Here is a 24,279-nt window from a genome sequence, read left to right on the forward strand (position 1 = left end):
GTCTCCGGAAGTCGCCGGGGCTCAGGTCGCATTCCCGAGCCCCTCTCGGCCCTATGGACAGGCGGCGATCTTGTCTAAAGCCGAGGTGAAGCCGCTACGGCGCCGGCGGCTGCTGGCCCTAGCGGCACACAGGGGTCGGCACACCCCCCTCGTCCCATCATGGGTCAAGGCTGACGGGGGACCCCTCGTCCCTCCCCGGCCCCCTCTCGTCCCTCCACGCAGGCGGCTGCCTCGTAGGAGGTCGTGTCGGAGGTCGAGTCGGCCTTGGCGACGCCACAGGTATCGGCGGGCCCCTCTCGCCTCCTCACGGGTCAAGGCTGGCGCGGGACTCCTTGTCACTCCCAGGGTCCCTCTCGTCCCTCCACGCAGGCGGCTGCCTCGTCGGAGGTTGAGTCGGCGCCATCCCTTTGCCGTGTGGTGTGGAGGAGGCCTGTCCAGCGTCTCCTTTGGCGCCGGGCGATGATGACGTCCTGCCTCAGGTTGCGGACTCTACGGCATCGGACAGGCGTCAGGTCTTGGACTCTTCTTTGTCGCCCCCTCTTCCCCGGAGGTTGGGCGCCTGCTGGTGTCTTCCTCGCTGGAGACGGGGCCTGCGTCGTGGCTTTTTCTCCGACGTCATCAAAGGACGGCTCCTCGCCGTTGCCGCAGCCACGGGTTTCACCGGAGGAGCCACCGGTCCTCCACTCCTTGGTCCCTCTTTCTCCTTTCCGGCCCTGACCCTTCCCCACTCCGATTGGCTTAGGGGACGGCCGCCTTAGCTTGCGGCCGTCTCCTATGGAGGAGCTGCTTTCCCCACTGTGGGGCCCTACGGAGGTGGGTGCGGCCTTCAATCACGCTGTTTCCATGGCTGTGGGTATTTTGCGTATGGGTGATCCGGCTGCCCATTTCCCCGCGGATCATCTTCTGGAAGTTCTCCACCAAGGCTCTGGTGGGCGGGAGCTGCTGCTTCCCTTCGAGATTTACTCCATTCTTCTATGATGGGGGCTTGGGGGGATCCGGTGCCCCAACACCTTCTGCACCGGCACCTTCCAGCACCATGTGACCTGTTGTGTCTTTCCCTCCACTCCTTTGCCTCAAGCCCCCTTTTGCGGACTGCCTTTCCCTTCCTGACGTAGCTGATGTCTCCACCATCACGGAGTCCCGCTGGCTGGACTCTTAGGGGGGCAAAATGTTCTCTTCGACCAGTGCGGCCCTGCGGGCAATTAACACTTTGTGTGTTGGCTAGGGCCACCTCTTGCTTGTCGGACTCGGCGGTGTCCCTAGGATCTGCCGCTTCTCATGAAGATGCTGGGGTTGATTTGTGGCACCATGCGTTGGAAGGCCGGGAGCTGGTGGCGTTTATTCTTCGCTCTGCTCTGGACATCTCGGAGGTGCTTGGTTGTGCCATGGCTCCTTCGGTTGCCCTTCGGGACAGTGTGCTCCCAGAAAATGTTCGGGAATGGCTGGTAGATCTTCCCTTTGATGGCACACCCCGGCAGACTGAGCCATCCAGAGGTTCTTTGTGGGGCTTCGGCCTCCTCCTTCTATCTGGTCTTTGGGTGCTGTTATTTCGTTTTGGGGCATGTTGCCCCAGTTGTGTGATCTGTGTGCTTCATGTGCATTTGAGTCCTCCTTGTTGGGACTGTGGTTCTGTTGGCTGCTGGCCTGCCCTTATTGACTATGTGTTATCTACACCAGGTTGGCTCTGATTAGGCCTTCTGTTTTTTTCTCTTTGGCTGCTTGACAAGCCTTCTGCAGAGGTTTTTCCCCGTGGCTCTTTCTGTTGTCCTCTGCTGCGGAAGTTTCTTTCTAAGAGGGTTTCCAGGTCTTGGGACTTAACATACCCTAGGTGGGGTAGTAGTAGCTGTTATATAGCTTGTTCTGTGCTGGGGAGTTGTGGTCGCCTTTGGGCCTCTGCTCTAAACGGCGTTTAAGTACGTTGCAGGTGCAATTCCCTTATTGTTGGATTGGAATGCCTTGGTGGCGCGCCGGGGTGTCCTTCCCTGGGGTCGCTGCACTGTTGCGTCGTGGCTCTGGTTCCACTTCTTTTTGAGTCGTGTGTGCAGACTGCTGTCTGGAGTGTGTCCGGGCCCTTCTTCACCTTCATGTTCTCTGTCCTGGGGGCTGAGATGGATTTGTGTTCCACCCGCTTTCAGGTGCAACCTGCGCGGTCTTCGTGGTGCCCCGGGCTCCTCTTTCTGCTTCCGACTGCTTTATTGCTGTAGGCGCTATTCTGTCTGGCCTATTTACTTCTGGCTGTGGTGAGCTCAGCTACCCTCTTCGCGGGGTGTGTTCCCGGTGGGGGGCTTGCCTTCTTTTTCCCTGGTCTCCTTGCAGCCTTTCGGTTGATCTTCTTCCTCTTCCATGCCTTGGCCTCGGATGCGGGTTCTGTTGCCTTGTATGGGCGTGGGGTGCTTCGGCCTCCCCTTGCCTTGGCCTTGTATCCTCTGTTGAGTGTGAGCGGGCTTCCTCTTCTTTCTTCATTTTTTATTCCCACACTCCCCTTGGGGTCAGTGGTGTTCTGCTTGTAGGGGTTCCCTTTGCCTGGGGGAACAATGGGAACCCCTTTGCCTGGGGGGGACAGGGCTCCTTGCCCTGTCCATTGGACTAGTCCCCTGTGGGACCCTCTGTTATGTCCAGGCTGGTGGAGTCCTCTCGCAGACACTCCTTGCCCGTGGGTATGGCTAGAGTATCTATTCTATGTTAAGGAATGTGCGGCTAGTGGTCTCTATCAGATGTACGAGTTACTTACTTTCGGTAGCGATGTATCTGGTAGAGACGACTCTAGGCGCAGATTCCTTCACGGCCCGCCCTTTCTCCCCATTCTGCGAGGACCTTTGGCTTGGTCTTCTTTACTCGCCTCCCGGTGGGTTGCTATGTCTTCTGTGAGTGCATTCTTTCGCTCTTTAACGGGATGATCCATCTTGTTTCTTGTTCCTTTCCTCATCCTCTTTTGGCACATTGGAGAATGGCTTTATAGGTACTCCTGTGCCCCTCTGCTCTGGTTGCTCCAGGATTGGAGCTTGCCTTCACTCTCTTCCTTCCCCTCCCTCTCAACTTTTGTTATTGAGGGTTCTGACCCCTCTGCTATCCTCTGGGTTGGGTACATCTGGCTGTGCCTATGCCCTTTGTTCCTTTGGGAGGTTGTCACACTCTGTGCTGGGGTTGCCTTGGAGGTTTGTCGTTCCTGTTGGTCTTGGACGGGTTCGCCTTCGTTGTTCTTGGTTGGGGTTGTAGCCCTGCTACATGTTGTCATGACATTTTACATATGTTCCTTGTCTCCAGGGGGCGCTGTCTACGTACTGACAGGGTGGCTGCTCGGGCTGTGCCCTGTTCTTTCTTCTTTTCCCTGCCTTTGGGTACTGCTATATAGACACTGCTCCTTATGGTGTTGTTTGTCACCATTCCATTTTCCAGTTTTTCTGCTCTTTCGCACACTTTTCCCATACTCCCATAGTTTTTTCTGATGACTACGCTTTGTGGTGTGGAAAAGTTCTCAGAAGAAAACTGACGTAGGAGCGCCGGGGTGGGACTTATGTGACCTCACTGATGTCATGTTCGCGGACAACGCCCGGGCGGATTCACGTGATGCCGTCCCCCCGGCGCTCAGGGTTGCTGTGCCCATAAAAATTCCGGATCCAGTCTTGCACCTGGGGATAATTCTCAGTTAAGGAATCTGCAGCTAGAATCGTCTCTACCTGATGCATCGTTACTGAAGGTAAGTAATTCGTACATTTGTACTTTTCTGAATTTGTGGTTACTCGTACTAGCATATTATTTAGAGGGTATTTTTTTCAAAATGTCTTATTGCTTACATTTTCAAGGCATAAAGGCAGCAAATTCCAGTTGGTGATAACAAAAGGTCTACTATTCTATGCTTTCCCATGCCTTCTGATAAATATGGTACTTCACTTGTGTGAAAAAGGTAAGTGCCAGCGACAGGAAACAGGCAAAAACAAACATGGGCGCATCACATTGGCCAGTGAAAATAGACTATTTTTTCCAGTGTGGGTAGCAGTCGGCACCTAGGAAAACCAGGGAAACCTGTACATTTTTTAAAACTAGACATGTAGAGGAATCCTGGGTGGTGTGACTTGCTTGCTCTCATCAGGTTTTTTTTCCCCAGAATGTCTTGCAGACCTAAAACTTTGACTACAAAAACACATTTTCCTCACATTTCTGTGATGGAAAGTTCTGGAACCTGTGGAGAGCCACAACCTTCCGTCCACTCTGCATATACCTGTTATACTTACCCTTCTACTGTGTTCAAACACATTCATCCCTTTGCAGTATATGGCATATGCCACATATATCTACCATCTGCTCCATAACCTTCAGATGGTATATCTATGTACAATTTATCTTGTTTTACAAAGTGTGTTCTTCCTGAGGAGGGGTGGGGGGGAGGGGCACACACTCTAACTCTGCTCCCCAGGGAAAAACCGGCATTTTTTAAAAAATTGAACAACAATATATGACCCCCAAAGGAGGTTGACCCATGTTCTGATGGTCGACCCCGTCAACATTTCTTTACTTTTTGGGGGGGAATGTGATTCCCTGAGGGCCACAATTGCGCCCCCTTGAAAACACATTTCCCCAAAAACATTTGGGTGCCCCCCAGGACTTCAGCCTGTATAGTGGGCAGGTCACCCCCTGACAATGTCACCATTGCTTTCATCTTTTTTTACATTTAAAAAAAAAAAAACACAAAAAACAATGTACCCCAGGGAGGGGGGAGGTCGGCACGCTGCCAAGAGGGGCCATCCCTCAACATAAATCCCTGGTGGCCTAGTGCGTTACCTGGCTGTGGATCGCCACGCAGTTGTGATCTACAGCCCAAAAATTATTTTAGAGAGGCTTAATTGCAAAGGGGCGACTCTCTGCTGTCCAATGAAGGCTCCCAAAAACGAGGGGAGGCATTCTGCAACTTTTTTCCCACTGGAGTAGGCGAGAGCACTTACCTCCTGCTCGCCGCTTCATTGGGCATTCTGAGATGTCAGCGCACGTTGCGGCACGCTGACACGTTGCGGCACGCTGACATCACTGATGGGTGGGGAGGCAGAGGCTGATTCAGAAGCGATTTAGTGTGTCCCGCGCCCTAAGCTTTGAAGAAAGGAATCCTCTTGTGCAAGCACTGGAGGATCCTTTCCAGCCCTCCCCAGTGTTGGCCAATTGCCAACATATGCATTGGGGGATGGAGTTTGGCTGACTGCTCCACTAATGGGGTTAAACAAAGAAGGAAAGTTCAATAAGTTGTTAAAGTGAAAGATCTTTAACCATCTTAATTGAAACTAAATAGTGTCAGTATTCAAGTGTTTTTTTGTGTTGATTGTGGGCATTTAGCAAATTGTTCTAACTTCCTGCCTCTGAAACCCACCTGCCGGAAAAGTTGTAAAATGGGTCATTTTGCAACGTCGTATAAAGAAATTAAGGTTAAACATGCAAACAGTGAGGATATAATTGCCTTGTCAGGAGTGTGAGTTATAATACAATGCATGGCCTCTCGCTTCCTTTATTCCACATTTTGGGTAATACAGATTCCATATAATGCCATTTGGGTTGGTAATCAAGAAAATAATTCAGCACACCTTGAAAGGTCTCCCGCATGCCCTCTCCTTCCAAGGTGATATTCTGGTTTATGGGTCATCAGAAAATGGCAGATTTGTCCTTCAGAAAACTGTTACCAAGATTGAAAAGGGTGGGATTAAAGATAAGAAGTGAAAAGTGCCAAATTCTAAAGGTCAGTCAGCTATCTAAAACATACATTATCAAGAGGCAAAGTCAAACCAATGCTGGAGCTTATAAAAGCTGTAAGAAAGACTCTTGCCCCAACACTTACTGAAGAGCTTATGTCATTCTGTGTCCTTCTGATTATTATTCAAAATGTGTTAAAAAAACAAACAGAAAAAGCAAAGACAATCTTTTGACTAAGTGCAGTTTAGAGCAACCTGTTATTTTGGAAAGGTCACTAGCGTGGCTTCACAATGTAATATTGACATTGAAAGCTTACTTGTCATAAGTTCTGCCATGTAGAAGACCCCTGCATATGCAAAAGTGACCTTATGAATCAGCAGTAAATTAAACCACCGAGACTTAAAATTATTTTCCTGCTTGACTTTTATTTACACATGGAAATCTGTGTAATATGTGCAAGGTGAACAAACTACGGCGACCAAGGGCGTTGGGCACTAGAGACCTTTGTGTCGTGTAGCTAGAGCTGGCTACATCTATGTCAAAAGTTTGACAATTTTACAGTATGAAGCAAATTATTTAACATTTCTGTTTAGGTTTACTTTCAAAATACATTGTATTTTAGCCCAGTGGTCATTTACCTATAATATTGTTAGATTTTCACCATTGGTGCCTTGAATATTACACTTTAACCCACACTGAACATCTGCTTCTTGGTGTACAGCAATCACATTTTGGTTTCCATACCTTGACTTTTATTTCCTCACTTGAAGCCAGCAGTCTACATTGTGAGTACTACCTATTTAAGTTTCCATAATGTGCATGATCAGTGTCTATGGGAGTTGTCCTATGTGCTACGCATGACGATGTATGCCCAGCAGTGACGCTTGTGAGCCGAGCACTTGGGCGAACATTGAGACCACAGTGATATCCTGTACTACTTACCTGATGTGTAAACTGTAATTTCATTTTTCATTGCTCCGTGACCTGGTATGACAACATGTAATGCAAAATCTGTGAGATATTGAATAAAAGACAATTAAAAAAAAAATCAGAATGTGTAATTGTGTGCATATGAAGACATTTTAATTCCTGTTCTTTGATCTTTTAGTTGATTATGAAGGAATTGCCCGAAACCTTACGGTAAGTGCAGCCCAGTTTCTCAGTTCAGCTAAAATTATTTGTTGAGATAAAGCATTATTCCACAAGAAAGTTTTGTCTGGCTAACTAATTGTTAACATTCATGACATTATGAGTTTGGGGGGATGTCTCTTGTTTTGACCACATTGCAACTAAGAGGATGAATACTAACTAAAATATTGATCCAATACTAACTGTTTAGATATTTGTTTTCAGATAAAGAATTGGTACTTGTGGGAATATTAGAAGTCTTACTCTACCTATACCACTTGACCTTAGCTGGTGCACTTGGTTGTTGCTGCTAATTCGTTGTTATATTTGCCAGTCAATCAATGTTCGTGCTCACCTAGATTGAAATGGTGGCCTTTATGCTTACAGAGTTTTTGTTGAACATATTCGAGAAGATGCCTTCGAACCTTTAGGATTTGCATTTAATTATATTAATACCATATTCACAAGATCTTAATCTAGAGCAGATCTGAAGATATGTGTAAAATCTTTGACGTGCTTGCATTCTCAGACATTTGCTCAATGACATGAATACACCCGCTGGCCATATCATACCATGCCAAGTGTTTGTCTGTGTGGGTATGTGTATGTATATGTGGGGGGTGCACACAGGGCACAACTGTAGGTCATGCCCTGTGTAATCTTCACATAAGGTAGGACCACAGGTTAGGGCCTTGCGTACATGTTTGTACCCAGTGAAAACCACAGACCAGGCGCGGCCAAAGGATTTAGTCCACAGACTGGCCCCTGTGAACATAGGGAACAGTTTTAATTTGTACCCTGTGCCAACCATTGTCAGAGTACGGCAAAGGGGAATCTTTACCAAGCTATGACATAAAAATTGTTAAAGTTAAGTTTCTGTACCATGAAAAATAACTTCCCTATTCATAAAAGAATACATATTGAAATTCCTTGAAAAAAATCCATTATCAAGCGATTCTAAATGTTATTACCTTAAAGTACCTGATACCCCGTAGGCTTAGCTACAGATTTTAGTCTCCCTTACACTAATCCTCTCACGCATGACATGAATAATAATTTTATCAATGACATCACTGATGGCATCACAGCACACTCACCTACCTTCTTACACACCCTCACAAAAATTCACCACATCAGTAATTCTGTGGTGTTAGGACTATCATGCCAAAATCTGCTCCACATGAGATGGGCCCCACAGAAGCATTATGCCCCCTCTTTATAATGCAATCCATTGGGCTTGCTTTGTAGAACACTGGAACTTTACCGGCTCCCTGATGCTATTTCCTCCTGTTGGTCTGGGCTCACTGTATTGCTGTTTAGGTTAAACCACAAAGACTCCTTTCTCTAGACAGAAAGAGAATATGTACTTGGTATATTTCAATACAATTCTAACCAGCACGGGGAGTGCCACAAAATGTTAACAAAACACATTATTAATCAAAGCATATAATTGTCAAATTAATGCCAGTCAGTCCTTCAAGATGGGAGATCCTTCATTCAGTCGATTGATACAGGAGAGCCATAATGTTGAATCTTCATATGTTGAGTCATCCTTTAAAATGCACGGAAAGTCAAAGTGGCGAACATTCACCTTCAGCCCTTGAGTTTTGGGTTCCTGATATCCTCTTCCCATGGAAAATAGAATCTTCAACCAAGACTAGGACTCAGGCTGGGCAGGATTGTGGAGCTCCTGCCTGAGCAGAGGGGCCTACCAATGGGGACGCTGGACTGTGACTCCCCAGTGCAGTGGCCTACCCTAGTGAAGGTTGATCCCAACTGCCTGAGGCAACCTGTGTGGCACCTCCTGCCTGACTGCATCTGGCCCAAAGACATGAGTTCACCTCTCCTATCTGCCCAGGAAGCCAGATCTACAGTTTAACAATATCTGAGACCGGGGTAAGCCCTTTCGGCCTTCACCTGTGGACGATAGTGAGCCTGCGTTATCCCCGTCCCAACATTTGCCTGTGGGGGTAACTTTATCTGTCTCTCTAAGTTCCATAAGGTCTGAGGAAATCTGGCCTCTATCCCGTGGCTTAGCAGTAGCACCCCTTAGAGTTGCTAGAGGAGATTGTCTTAATTCCATAACTGTTGGAGTTATGAACAAAGAGATTTTGGCAATATCCTAATTTGAAGGCCCGGTCACTACACCAAGGCCTCCGTAGGCTCCTACTCCTAGCAGTTCCGGTAACTGTTTTGGGTGCAGCCAGAGTCCGTGGGTACCTGGCGACTGGAAAATTGTTACCGCTTATGCATGTCGAGGTACAGGCCACACCATTTCCTTTCATACTTATCTTCATTGAATATGAAACTAAGGGGCCGATTATGATTGCGGAATTTCCGCATCCTCTGGGCCGGCGGAAGCCACCGCCGGCCCAGAGGATGCGGAAAAACCGCAGCGGACCCACCAAAGACCCACCGCCACATTAGGATGGCTGGTGGGTCCTGGTTTCCGTCCGCAGCTTTTCCGCCGCGGTTGGCTTACAACCGCGGCGGAAAAGCTCTAATATGGTGGCGGTGTCTCTCAGACACCGTCCACCATATTAGAATGGGCTTCCAAAGATGCTTTTCCGCGGCGGGTTTTCAGCCGAGGAAAAGCATGTGTATCTTCACTGCGGGGGCCCGTTGCGGGCCCCCTAGGTGAAGAGGGGGTGGGGGGTGCACATGGGGGGTACCTATGGTACCCCCCTGCATTTGTATACAGAAATCGGCAGGCACCGCGCGGTGCCTGCCGCTTTCTGCATACAAATGCATTGTATGCATTTTTAACATTGCGGCGGGTGCAGCTTGAAGCTGCACCCGCCGCAATGTTAAAGATATAGGATGTGACCGCCACCCTGGCGGTCACATCCTAATCAGCACAGAGGGAACGCCGCTGCCCATGCGGACGTTCCCTCATACTCTGGGGTCGCGGACGGACTCAAGTCCGTCAGCGATTCTAATGACCCCCTAATATTGGGCAGTGTCAGCTATTTTTGTGGCTACAGGAAACCGTGGTTAGGGTGCAGATGCCAAGCCCACCTTCTCCTGACCGCACAGTGTCCCCGCCCTCCTGCAGCATGAATCATCTGCCTGCATTGTCCCTGGCTGCTACTCTCCCTGACCCGTACTCGTGATGCAGCCTCGTAATCCACCTTTCCTGCTGGAGTTGCACTCACAGGAATAGCCATCTAGAGGTGGGGGGTTTGTAGCCTTTTGTTGCTCTGTGGGAAGTTTTGAATTATCGGAAATCTTCGCCCATTCGTCATTTCGGCGAACATTTTCCTTTGGTTCTGCAGGGATGTGCACTGTCTCTCGGCAAATAGGAGAATTCGGAGTGAATCACTAACACAGGCACATGGAGCAATGCATGGATCTGTGCCTGATTATTTGAAAAGCAGGCTCTTAATATACCAACCAATAAGATCTGTCTTCTAAGTATTATCTACTTCTAGCCCAACGTAGTGTAAATCCAGCGCTTTAAGTGGCCCGGGTCCTTCCGGTGATCTGAAACGCAGGTGCTGATACTGGTACCTATTGGGCTTTCCCGTTTTGCCCGCATCCTCAGGGAGGAACATTTATTTATTTATTTTTTTAACTGCTGCAGTACCTTTCTTCACTGACTTTGTTGTAAGGTCAAAGATACCAGTCATAGTTTTTTTACTGCCTCATCATTTCACAACTGAAGCACTTTCAATATTATATACAAGGAAGCCGTAGCATATGCAAATAACAGCCATTGACGAAGTCGGTAGCCCTGGCTTGTTGTAGGTGTAATGTTACTTGTTCTGTTATATATCTGGATGCAATGACAGAAGCAGCGAAATAACAATCGGGGGGGGGCACACTATGCTAAGCACAGATTTTTAGCTTGCATGTTTTAAGCCACGCCCTTAATTACATCTGCCACGCCCCTTGGAGAGACCCCTCAGTTTTTTCATCCCACGGAAAGCCATGGATAAATCGATCGCGAACCGGGAGAAAGGGCTTCCCATACAGAGATCAACAAGATCAAGATGAAACTATCTACCTTCTGGCTCGGCTTATGTGAAGACCTACTATCTATCAGAATAAGATTAAAAACCTACCTCTTTAAATGATACTTTTAAGATTTGAATCAGTGCTCTGTGACCTCAAGGGAGCAAGCATTTTACAAATACAATTAGGGTTGACCGCATTAGGGCCTGTATGAGGTGTCAATCATTTATCACACCTGGTAAGTACCAATACCAGGGGATTAGATATTTATCGGGTGTGATCAATTGCACCAATTAGGAGTCTCCGTGTGGTGTTTAATGCACCAAAATCCACATGATGTGGTAAATGCTGCATGCTTTTTTTTGCCTGTTAAATTTTGGCAGGATCGACATGTTGAAATGTACCGAATGTTGAGTTATTGAACAAATCCAATAAATAAGTGTATATGTTAAATAAAACCAAAATCGTGATTACCCACGGGTCGGGATTTAATGAGCAACTTGTAATCGGAGCCTGAGTGGGCTAAGTAGAACAATGCTCATGCGCCTAAGAAATACTTACAGGAAGCAGTAAATGAAGCACAAATACAGAACTGATAGCTCATCTTTTCTTAGCCAACTCGGATCCTTGTTTGTTAGACTCCATTACAACTGCAAGGCTGTACTGATTGCAGACTGCACTTTTCACATGAATATAACATAATGTATTCTAAGAAATATGGTAGTTTGAACTTTGTTCATCATGTTTGCTTATCGTCAGTGCCTATCCGATGCATATGTGGATATTGAACTGTACAGTGATGGGCCATATATCCTTAAATCCGTTGGAAGGCTCCTATCCCATATTTACAGTCTCAAGACATTTATGCCGGAATATTACTGGAGGGGATATATCGCATATGGAGGAGGCCATAGTCATTTATTAAACGAGTCTAAGACCCTACTTTGTATTTTTTGTATTTGATGTTATGTTATGTTATTGTCATTTGTATGGTATTGATGGGGCGGTAATTTCTTCTGGTAATTTCTCAATGCAAAACCTTCCTGCTACCTCTAATTTACCGCTCAAAAGGTGTTGGGCCCTTCACACCATGTATTACCTTCAGGAGACTTTTAATAATCATGAACAGTCATAAATGCAATTATTATTTAAGCCAATAAAGAGAGTTGTTGAGTATTTAAAGGGTTTTATTTTCTAGTCAAAAGTTAATTTTTCTCTGACCCTTTATTCATTAGTGAAATATCAATCAGGTTACAGAATTTGGAAAACAGGAAAAATAGCATTAATACAGAACTTATTACTGTCTGCATATAAGCATTACATATAGGAATGTGGCGCAAAATGTCATTCAAAACTCTTAAAGAGTTTCTAAGAAAAATATAGTGTTGCAAGGCTAATCAAAAATCAAATAGTATGCAAAAATCTCCCATTAAGAGAAATAAATGCATAAGTCAAATAAATCTTTTCAGACCTAATTACTTAGTCAAAGCATAACTGAAAGTTTAGCATCTAAATCTAAAAAAACCTTTCTATCTGTTGCTGTTCTTCTGTCTGTGTCTAAAGAGCAAGCAGGGAGGGAGACAGCCCGCCCTTCACCAGACCTCAAAGGAATGTGGCCTGCAGTGCCAAAATATGACGTGGAAGCAAGAAACCTCCCCCTGACACTCCTCGGACGCCACTCCTCCCTTCAGCAATCTCCCGGGACGTTTCTCGTACCTAACCCATAGAATGTCTGGCCTAATCTGTTCCTTCTCTCAAGAGCTCACACACCCCCCTAATGAGCCTAGAAGCCAGCTGAGCTGAGAAAGCCAGCCCCTCCTCCGGAGAGGTCAGAATTTATACACAAAATTTTGGCAGACTACACAAAATGTTTCAACTTCAGGAAAACCTGTTCGTGATTGGTCAGTCAGGATGGCATGAGTTCTCACTACCCTGACTCATTCTAAAAAACCTGACTTTATCAGTTTTAACAAAAGAAGCATACATGAATAATACATTTATAAACATTTGCAACATTTACTAGGAAAAATGTTTCATTCTAATTCTTCCTTCCTTTCACAGCGCAGTAGGACGGATACTTTAGTTAGCTGGTACATTGGCACAATCACAAGAATGTACAGTTCAAGATGTCCTTGACTCCTTCCGCAGTTTGAGTCAAGCTGCCACCGTCTGCGCATGCTCTCTTCTCTTTCAAAGCAAGCCATAGCCTTGCTGGTTTCACAGGCAGCCATTTAATGGTAGGCCCCAAAATAAAACAAACACAAAGATAATATTAATTTCATGTAAATCAGCCCATTATGTTTCCCAACACCATACTAATACTCCTTATAAATGTTTACCTAGCCAAGCTACTAGTGTAAAGCAGCTTTTCTATTATTTATGACAACATGCAAAATAAATGTGCAATGTGCAACAAAGAAAAAGAGGTGTTATTAACTGAAAATATTTATCAAAATATGCAACAAGTCAGAAATAGTGGATTTAGGGATGAGCTGGGAAGAGAGAAACATATTCTATTAATCTTCAAAGCTAAAAAGGCCACTTTTCTCTACATTGCAAAAACATATGTTAATTCAGCAAAAGCATTTGAGAGTGACTAGGCCTCACTTTCATGTTCTTCATGGCCATGTTTTTAACTTGAACCAAAATGTGTGTGGCAATTTAAATGCAGTCTGTCTGAAGCACAAAAAATAAAACCGTGCCTGACTGGCGATGAAATCTGCTCCATCAATCCACCCTTCTGATGATTCAAATCATAATAAGATGATTTATAATTCATCAAACATATTTAATTTCATAAGTGACATTTTTTTAAAATTTTATTTTTAATTGCAAATGCTGAGCATATAACAATTTTACTTCTATTTCTAAGGCAAACACAAGTCTGTCTGTAATCAGATCATATATAGCCAAGCTCATATGTTTTATTGCAGAGTTCTGTAAGTAGCTTCTTGGAACAGATAGTCTTCTTTAAAATAAGTAACTAAAATAAAAAAAAAGAATTCAACAGGACAGTTTCAGCATTTCTTTTCTCTTTGTCATCAGCTTGCCATCAGAATGGCTCATACAGTGTGGCATTCTCTACCTTTTCAATGCAAATTAGACTACTTAGGTGCTGAGAAACTCGGACAGAGCACCATCAATCTCTTGCACTTTTTCAACCAATGCCTTTCACTCTTATTTTCACTTTGATCAGATTCAGATGTTTCACCACAGCATCTCTCAGATCAAAGCCGTTGCACCATCCATTATGCAGATATTGTGTAGCAGCTGCAATCTGGTGAGAAACTGCACACTGTACATCAACCAGACCTACACAGCAATGGCTAGTGTTCACATCATTGTTTTCCACAAGTGCATTTGCATATGCATTTTCAAGCCACTTTGGTGATGCTGAAACACCGTCTTTTGCAAAAGGTAACTCTGTGCTGCCATTGTGTTGCTTTATTATGCTTGACACTTCAGGCAGATAGCTACAATCCATTCCTTGTCCAATCTGTTGCTCTGCACTCATTATCTTTGAGACCACATTATGATCTGATTTCAGAGAAACTGGCAATCTATACCTGGGCATCAGTCTTTGCAATAACACTTTTGCCACTATGCAGTTGTCACTTTTCTCAAAAACAGTTCTGATACAACCCTGTAGTGCTGCTTCAAAAACATTTTCTTGAGCCTATTTTAATTCAACTGTGAAGATTCCATAGAATGTACATGCTAACAGAACACAAATTTGTGCAACTGTATTATCATTTCTCTCTCCCATGAGAACAGTGACTCCCATTTGAGCAGATATACTGCATGTTATGGTAAGGGCAATCAATTTCGAATTTTGGGCTGAGGTAACTACTGAAAACCATGAAGCTTTGACAACATAATGTATAAGGAGCACAGCATGTCCTGCTTTTAATGTGTCACCTTTCAAACATGGGCCATCTTCAAATGGACATTGTTGGGCTGACTCAGGCGTTCATCCTTAAAGTCTGAATTTGGCTTTATGCATATTTTCATGATATTTAGACACTCGTTTTCAGTTTCATCACAATCCAATTCATTTGCTGACATTTTTGTGAAGTTAGGGTCAAAGGTCATTGGGCAATACATCACAGACCTTTGAACACAGTCATCTTTTTCAATAGGCAATGAGAGAGTGCAGCCCTCCCTCTCACCGCAAATTGGTGTATTTTCTTTCAAATAAACTTTCATTCCTAGTGCTGGGGTGCAACATTCTTTCTCTTTCAACTCTAGGAATGCTTTTGTGCAATTGTTGTCCAATGGAAGCGGATCAGACACACCTTTGTGTGTCAGCCTCAGTAAAGGCTTAGCCACTAGGGAAAGGTTTAGTAACCACTCTCTACAGCAGCTAACCATTCCCAAAAATGTCCTGACTTCTTTCTTTATTTGAGATGGATTTATCTTGGAAATTATTTCCACCCTCTCTGGTGACACCTTTCTACCTCCCTTTCTAATGTTGTGTCCCAGGTATTCATCTTCTTTTTGACAGTACTCCTGACTATTCTCATGCAACAGCACTGTTACATGGACTTTGCAAAAATCAATAAAAGTAAGCCATTCTTCTGCACATGCAATGTGAAAAAATATATTGGCTGGATTCGGTACCACAGGACAACATGAAAAAAATATGCTTTTAATCTCCTGCACTATTCTGTTCTTTTCATTTATTTTCTGTGAACCTGTGATCAGAAAGTTACATAAACTTCTAATCAATTCCATCAAAAATCCTTTTATTGGTAAAATTTCTGCAACTGAGGGTGTTCCTGAATACATGTCATTTGGTTCTAATTTTAATAAGACATGTTCTGCACATTTTATTAATCTGGCATCCTTCTCTGTGAACTCTTATTTCTGTGTTTATTATTTTTTCAAAATCAGAAGGTAATTTTTCAACTGTCTTTTCTGAAAATAATGCTACAGCTGTTTCTTGTTGGGCCAGTTTAAAATGTACATCCTCATCAGGAATGTGAAAAATAACATTATCTGGTGTACAGTATTCTGTGCTGCTTAATTTGCAAAACAATTGTTTCCCTGCTAGGCCAGAGTCACAGACAACAGTTTTGCAGTTTTCCTCAAATGGGCCTAATTTTGGTGCAAATTTTTCTAAAACTGGGTTTGTAATTTCTTTGTTTAAAACTCCTGCATTTAAATCTGGACTTTCCATTGCCTTCACAATGGACTTGGTAAATTCAGAATTGTGAGTGTTAAAACTCTCATTTTCAAACACAGCAACCTGTTGGACTGGGTTCTGATTTTGTCTCTGGAAATAATTAAGCATGGGCGGAAAATCCGTTTCGCTCGCGGATTTTGCGGATTTTCGGTAAATTCCCAATCCGCGAGATCCGCGAATCTCCCGCAAAATCCGCAAATCCGCGAGCAGCGGATTTTATGGCTTGCTCGCACTGTTCGCGTGAGTTCGCGGCTTGCCAGTACAACTTCGCACCCCGCGAGTAAGTGCTAAATTGCAGAAATACGATCTTAGCAAAACTGAAACTACTTACCAGGTTCAAAAGTTCAGGCTCATCATTAGTAGCCATTTCCTGTAGTGCTTCCTGAGGGGCCCCTCCAGAGTTCAGTTGCCAGTTGCAACTATTATGTGACCCTGCTCTGAACCTCAGAATAGTTACACATATGCCACAAAGGTCCTGAATTACAGCTAAGGGAGACAAGCAGGAGCCAGGCTGGAAGTTAAAATCCATTGATCAGCCCCTAATTCATTATTGTCAGTTGGGGCAGGGCAGGTGTTGTAACTAATTTTGCAACAATGAAAGCACTTAGCAAGTGCAAAAGATCACTAATCAGGAAGCACTAAGGAAGCAGGTGCCAGCTAAAAAAATATTCTGTGACACATTAATCAGCCCCAAATTAATTCAGGTCACTTGAGGCAGGGAAGGTGTGCTTTGCCGAAAATAATGTACACTGGACAACCAGAGGGTGTGGTGATGAAACAGAGGGTGGCATGGGTGGGCCAGAGGGTGGCATGAGTAGTCAGAGAGTGGCAGTGGTGACAGAGAGTGGCAGTGATGAAGAAGAGTGTCCCAAACAGGCTGGACACGTAGAAACAACAAGTTCGCAAAACTTGCGACCCGACAGGTAAGTTCGCAAATTGCGAAATTGTAAAAACCCTCGCGAACTGGCAGAAACACGCGCGAACACAAAAAAAAAAAAATCGCGGGAATTCGCTGATTTTGCGGATTGCGAGTTCGCAAATCCGCAAAATTCGCGAACGCGAGATTCGCAAAATTCGCCCATGCTTAGAAATAATTCACTCTTGCTCTGGACACCTTATTTAAATTAATTTGAGCTTTTTCTATATTTTGTGGGACCATCTTTGCTTGGAAAATTCCTGCCATAGGTACCTGTTTCAGATCTGACATTTGCATTTGCTTAACTGGTATATTTTGCATCTGCATTTCTCCAAGTTTTTGTTCATCATGTTTAAATTTATTTTTCTTCTTCCAATGCTCAAATCTGCTATAAAGATGGCAAAAGGACATATTTATAGCAGTACAACATCCATACCTGAATTTGCACAGACCAAACCACCTTTACTTCCATCCTGTGTTCTTTTAATCTGTACCCAATCAACATCCTTTGCTGGCACTCCACCCTTCAGGAAAATAATCACTGCTATATTTTCCTCCATAACAACAGAAAATGATGGTGCATCCATGCAAACCCTTTTCATTGCCTCTTCATTTGGCCTTTGAATAACTTTAGATTCAAACCACAAATCATTATGCATGGCAATGTAAAAGAACATTTCCAAATTAATGCACAACGTTTAAAATGTCATCAAATCCATCAACTTGTGGGTACCACAGCATATGTCTGTCTCTCAATTGTGGGATTATGTTCAGAAATGCTGCAAGTTCACGTTTATTCTGTGGCATAGGAACATGCACTTCTCCCACCTTTTCCCTCAATGGGTAAGCAAAAGCTGCTCCCTCATTCTGCTTATTATTTTTCTCAACTAAATCTGGTAGCTTCTTTTCCTTATCCAGTTTCATTGCAAGGTCTGGTGGTTTCTTTTTCTTCTCATGTTTTCTTACCCATTTGTCTCCTAATTTGTCAAACCCATTACATTTAAAAATATACTTGATTTCTGCAATGTGCAATTGCATTCCTGAAGAACACATTTTCTAATTTGCTTCATCATCCATATGTACCCTAAAACTTTTCTGAGAGGGGAAACTTCCTGAAACATCAATTTCATAATTTTGAGCCAAATCTGTCAGGCCAGTATGTGTAGTTAATGCACATGCAACTGTTTCCTTACTCAGGGAAATTAATTCTTTTTCCTGACACTGGTTCACATTTTCATTATTTAAACAGCATGGACTGTTATTTTTTCCATGTTCACCTGTTCCATTTAAATCACCAAGCTGTCTCTCTTTTTCAGGGCCTGTGTTAATATGTTCTCCCATGTTTTCTAACTTTTTAATCGCTGCTGCTTCCTCTAAGCAGGTTTGAAAAATAACATTTCAATTACATTTATTTCATTCTGGGCTGCAGATGTTGTAAATACCATTTTTCCCTCACCTTTCAGTGCTTGGGGTAATTTCTGTTCAATAATCGTTAAATACTGAGTGTCTGAAATACATTCCTCCATAATCACTCCTTCTGCAGCTCTTTGAACCTTTTCAGTAGGGACCATATTAATTGGGACAGTCATAATTTTTCTATGTATTATCTGTGCATCTGCACTTTGCAATTCTTGGACTGAATCAGGCACATTTAAAGCAGTAACACCTGGAGGTATCACTGTCAGTGCTGAATCAACAAGTAATGGGTCAATCTGAAATGTTTGCACAGTTTTCTCAATCTGTGTTTTTCTCTGCTCAATAGAAGCAGTAGCCACTGTAGTGCTTACTGGTACACTATTTTCAGTATTTTTGGAAACCACATAAAGTGGTGGAAACTCAGTTAACAATGCATCCATTATTTTATCCCCTGAATTATTATTTATTTGAAGCTCTTTATCATCATTAATTCTCTTCTCCTGCATTTGATGCTTTACCTTTTTATCCTCACTTGCTTTCTCTCTTGCTGTCTTTTCCCATATGCTTAAGGCCTCAAATTGTGCAGCTTTAGATGGTGTCTTTATTTCACATAAGACTTCCCTTAATTTTTCAATAATTTGCAATTCAAAAGTACCATCTTTTGGAAACCTCAAAGCACCCTCTTTTTCAGTAATCTTGCACCATTGGTGAACCCACATACATGTATTTTGTCCCAAATTGGTAGACATAAAATGCACAGGTGTTCCTTCAGGAGCATCACCAATAAAAAACGAATTTTTCACTTAACCTCCTAACAGCTTCTTTAAGCCTTCAAACAATTTCATTTTTGTAATAGTTCAATGCAATTTTTTTTCCAAAGCTGTCCGTCTCAATTTTAGTCAGTTTTACTCCTACTACTGACCCTCCATAAAATCTTACTGCAATATTTCTCTTAATCAATAACTCTCTTAGTAACAACATAAATACATTCGCTACTCTGTCTGTTGTGCTAAATAAAGGATAGGTTTACATTCACTGCGAGTAACACATTCCGCTTACCCTTCACAAAGTAAGAATTTCCGTTTACTCTTCAAACACTACAGGTAAATCCCTTCCACTTACCTTTTACTCAAGCTCAGAAGAACCTGCTACTCCTTTGGACTTATCCTTCAGGATATATCTTAGGCCAAAGTTTCACCAGCAAACCCTTTTGCTATCAATCAAGCTCAGAAGAACCTGCTACTCCTTTAGTGTGACCCTTTCTAGGTGATATCAGACCAAAGTTTCACCAGCAAACTCTTTGCTATCAATCACTCACACAGAAAATAGTCCCTAATTTAACACTGCCAGCCCTACCTAGCTTCTCAGTGTTATTCCAACTGACGAGTAACCTCAGTGCAGTGTGGCTTCCATTTACCACCCGCTATTCCTTCCCGGGATTCCACAGGTGTGCATACCTGCGTGTTCAGACAACATAGAACAAGACACTAACTTAACATAAAGAGTTAAAACATGTAATCAATAACCAAAAAGTATGTCCTATGAAATTACCAATAAAATAAATAACACCATCAATTCAAAATGAGCAAAATGTCACCAACATTAAAAAAACTTAATATTTTCAACACTTCAAAAAATACATGCTAGCATATTAACAACATTTCACAACCCTATTGATACTCACACCACTTCTTGCATCACCTTCCAGTACTGCTTTACCAGTCTTCAGGTTCTGAGCATTGGAGTCAGGAATCAGGACTTGGACATTTATCTAACTTGGGCAATTATTTTACTTCCCTCTTAAGGTCAATGATCCATTAGTTGAGAAGTTGATGGTGAAATCAATAATCATTAATCACCAAACTAATCAATAATGACCATCCTCTGCTTACCAAAAACTGATGGAGCGGTAATTTCTTCTGGTAGTTTCTCAATGCAAAACCTTCATGCTACTCTAATTTACCGCTCAAAAGGTGTTGGGCCCTTCACACCATGTATTACCTTCAGGAGACTTTTAATAATCATGAACAGTCATAAATGCAATTATTATTTAAGCCAATAAAGAGAGTTGTTGAGTATTTAAAGGGTTTTATTTTCTAGTCAAAAGTTAATTTTTCTCTGACCCTTTATTCATTAGTAAAATATCAATCAGGTTACAGAATTTGGAGAACAGGAAAAATAGCATTAATACAGAACTTATTACTGTCTGCATATAAGCATTACATGTAGGAATGTGGCGCAAAATGTCATTCAAAACTCTTAAAGAGTTTCTAAGAAAAATATAGTGTTGCAAGGCTAATCAAAAATCAAATAGTATGCAAAAATCTCCCATTAAGAAAAATAAATGCATAAGTCAAATAAATCTTTTCAGACCTAATTAATTAGTCAAAGCATAAATGAAAGTTTACCATCTAAATCTAAAAAAACCTTTCTATCTGCTGCTGTTCTTCTGCATCTGTCTGTGTCTAAAGAGCAAGCAGGGAGGGAGACAGCCCCTCCTTCACCAGACCTCAAAGGAATGTGGCCTGCAGTGCCAAAATATGACGTGGAAGCAAGAAACCTCCCCCTGACACTCCTCGGACACCACTCCTCCCTTCAGCAATCTCCCGGGATGTTTCTCGTACCTAACCCATAGAATGTCTGGCCTAATCTGTTCCTTCTCTCAAGAGCTCACACACCCCCCTAATGAGCCTAGAAGCCAGCTGAGCTGAGAAAGCCAGCCCCTCCTCCGGAGAGGTCAGAATTTATACACAAAATTTTGGCAGACTACACAAAATGTTTCAACTTCAGGAAAACCTGTACGTGATTGGTCAGTCATGATGGCATGAGTTCTCACTACCCTGACTCATTCTAAAAAACCTGACTATCAGTTTTAACAAAAGAAGCATACATGAATAATACATTTATAAACATTTGCAACATTTACTAGGAAAAATGTTTCATTCTAATTATTCCTTCCTTTCACAGCGCAGTAGGACGGATACTTTAGTTAGCTGGTACATTGGCACAATCACAAGAATGTACAGTTCAAGATGTCCTTGACTCCTTCCGCAGTTTGAGTCAAGCTGCCACCGTCTGCGCATGCTCTCTTCTCTTTCAAAGCAAGCCATAGCCTTGCTGGTTTCACAGGCAGCCATTTAATGGTAGGCCCCAAAATAAAACAAACACAAAGATAATATTAATTTCATGTAAATCAGCCCATTATGTTTCCCAACACCATACTAATACTCCTTATAAATGTTTACCTAGCCAAGCTACTAGTGTAAAGCAGCTTTTCTATTATTTATGACAACATGCTAAATAAATGTGCAATGTGCAACAAAGAAAAAGAGGTGTTATTAACTGAAAATATTTATCAAAATATGCAACAAGTCAGAAATAGTGGATTTAGGGATGAGCTGGGAAGAGAGAAACATATTCTACATATTCTATTAATCTTCAAAGCTAAAAAGGCCACTTTTCTCTACATTGCAAAAACATATGTTAATTCAGCAAAAGCATTTGAGAGTGAATTGGCCTTACTTTCATGTTTTTCATGTGCCATGTTTTTAACTTGCACCAAAATGTGTGTGGCAATTTAAATGCAGTCTGTCTGAAGCACAAAAAATAAAACCATGCCTGACTGCAGATGAAATCTGCTCCATCAGTATAACTACTTCAGTGTGAGTGTGCAGCACTCTGCCATAGCCTGATCGGTTTGGGGCACAGACGGGAACCTCTATGAATGGTTAGACGACTGTGTGGGTGATTGGTGTCCTAAGCAGAATGGGTCTCCTGTGAGTTTGTACTTAATGCAAGGCTTCTTGGATTGCCAACTTTCTTTTTGATTCTATTTTATAAATTGTTTTTATTCTGTGGTATTTCCCGTCATTTTTCCTTTCCGAGAGGCGGAAATACACTTCTTCTATGGTAAGTTGGCACACTTAGGCACCCTTGATCGTGAGGCTCTGAGGAGCCTGCGTGTTAGGACTAATGGAGCCATGCACTTTTTATATCTTTAGCGAGATCCCATTCATGAAACTTTTGTTTTCATCCCCTTTAGTGCAAGGCCCCAGACCAGCACTTCAAAGCTTACCTCAAACAGCACTTGCCCAAGCGTTTCCACTTTGCCAAGAATGAGAGAATTGAAAGGCTCACTTTTTACGCCGATGCTCAGTGGCAGATTGATAGGTAAGAGGAATGAATACAATATGCATTTCTAAAAGCGTTTCTTTTTAAACTGTTAATCGTTTAACAATCACATTTTATTTTATAAGGAATATGACTAATATTGGGAGCCCGGTAGCAAACTGCTGCTAATCCAGGATATGAGAATGTTTTAAAAGGTATTGTGTATGTTCAGTTTACTCATGCTGGCAGATTCTTCTTGGAGTTTCCTTCAAACATTACACCCAGAATCAGGCATTTTGTACTGTGTAGTTGAGTATTTTGGTTTTGCACGACTTATCTCTTGAGTATCCAAAACTTGTGCAAACTGCACATGCCAGCGAAAAAAACTGTTGTTTGGAAACTTTTCAGTGTGTTGCTTTGTTTTCAATTTCTCTCTCCTTGCCATTGTGAGGCTGCAGTCTGTAAGTGGTGACTTGTAGTGCATAAACTGCAGCGACTGCACTCTGTGGTAGTCAGGCCGATATGCATGCCTGCTGCAGATACAGAGCAGTTCCTCATATTATATATAGGCCCTGCTGATCTGGGCTGGATTGTAAGGTATCAATAGTGCAGAAGGTGCAAATGCACTGGGGCCAAAGGTTCTAAAGGGCCATGTCAACACTAATCATTTATAACTTGCAAACGGCGGGATGAGGGGCTCATTCTAACTTGCTCCCAATAAGGCCAAATAGCACCGCTGCTACTCTAGCGCATGCCGTTTAGGTGTGCTCTTCAGCGGCAGTTCCTCTGCTATGGCGGAGGAGCGTGCCCCCCCCCCCCCCCCCACCTGCAGCCTCCAAAATTTGAAAAACAAAATGATAATAAAACAGGTTTACTATTGTTTTATTTTTCAAGTTCTTGGCCGGCCGAGTCTTGGAGATGGGCTCATCGCGGGGACAGTCACCAGGAGGAGTGGTAGGTGCACTGCTATCAGTGCGCATGTCAGTATTTCTGTCCGTCTCAGGATGATCAAATCGTCACGCGCACTGAGCTGTCTTCAACCCAGCTGCATTACCTGGAAGCAGCAAAACACAAGCTCCCAGTCTTCCGGAGAGTGCAAATCCAGGGCGCTCAGGCCAGTCTGAACAATGCAGCATTGGGATTTGCCGCAGGGGAGACTGGGTGCCTGTGCTGCAGTGAGAAGCACAAATGCGGTAGTGCGGCAGGCAGAAGGGTAGGTAAGTTGTGTTTTTGTATTGTCGTCTGTCTCTCTGAGCCCCGCCACTCTGCACTAATATTGGCTGCTACTGGTGCTGGCCCTGATCTCAAAATTATGGTCACAATTCTCCTTGTCTGTTACCAAGAACCCCCTCCTTGTCGTTAGGAGGCGGGATAAAGGCCTCACACATGGGTGTAAATGGGACTGTACAAGTGTACAAACTATCACTTGGCCCTTCAAACCCCAATTTAGCTGTGGGGCGACTAGCTCTGCCATAGGGGATCCTCAACCTGAAAATGTGTAACACATGCATGCTCTGGAGTCAGCTGCTCTGAGTTGTTTGCCCAGGTGCACTTTCCATAATGGAAACATACAATAATGTAGAAGGATCAGCTTCATGCGTGTAAAATGGTGGGGTCGAGCTATCACTACAAAAAATATCCAGGGTCAGACCTGCAAAAAAAGTGGTTTTCGGATTATTGAGCTTTGTAGCAATTTCTGTAGAATAACCCTGTATGATCAAAAGGATTCCCTGATATCCACCTTCCTCTTAAAAACACAGGAAATCTCTCGGCTTCCCAACCCGTGGCGTAGCAAAAGTGCTATGGGCTCTTGTCCCCTAAGGAAATTACCCTCTAGCCATAGTTTAGTAACAACATACAACTATAATTGGAGCCCGAGGGGGGCCTCAGACCACTG

The 24,279-nt window shown here is 43.4% G+C and overlaps 1 protein-coding gene across 1 annotated transcript in view; it reads left to right on the top strand.

The window, feature by feature from the left end:
• Positions 1 to 24,279, top strand: part of ENPP1 (ectonucleotide pyrophosphatase/phosphodiesterase 1) — a 612,613-nt gene that overhangs the window by 434,551 nt on the left and 153,783 nt on the right. The window contains exons 14-15 of the mRNA XM_086927432.1: positions 6,782 to 6,813; positions 22,315 to 22,442. Coding sequence (XP_086783558.1) covers positions 6,782 to 6,813; positions 22,315 to 22,442 — 160 coding nt within the window. The remainder of the gene's footprint in view (positions 1 to 6,781; positions 6,814 to 22,314; positions 22,443 to 24,279) is intronic.

Source organism: Lissotriton vulgaris, chromosome 6, assembly GCF_964263255.1.
Source record: "Lissotriton vulgaris chromosome 6, aLisVul1.2, whole genome shotgun sequence".
In the NCBI taxonomy this organism is placed as follows: domain Eukaryota; kingdom Metazoa; phylum Chordata; class Amphibia; order Caudata; family Salamandridae; genus Lissotriton; species Lissotriton vulgaris.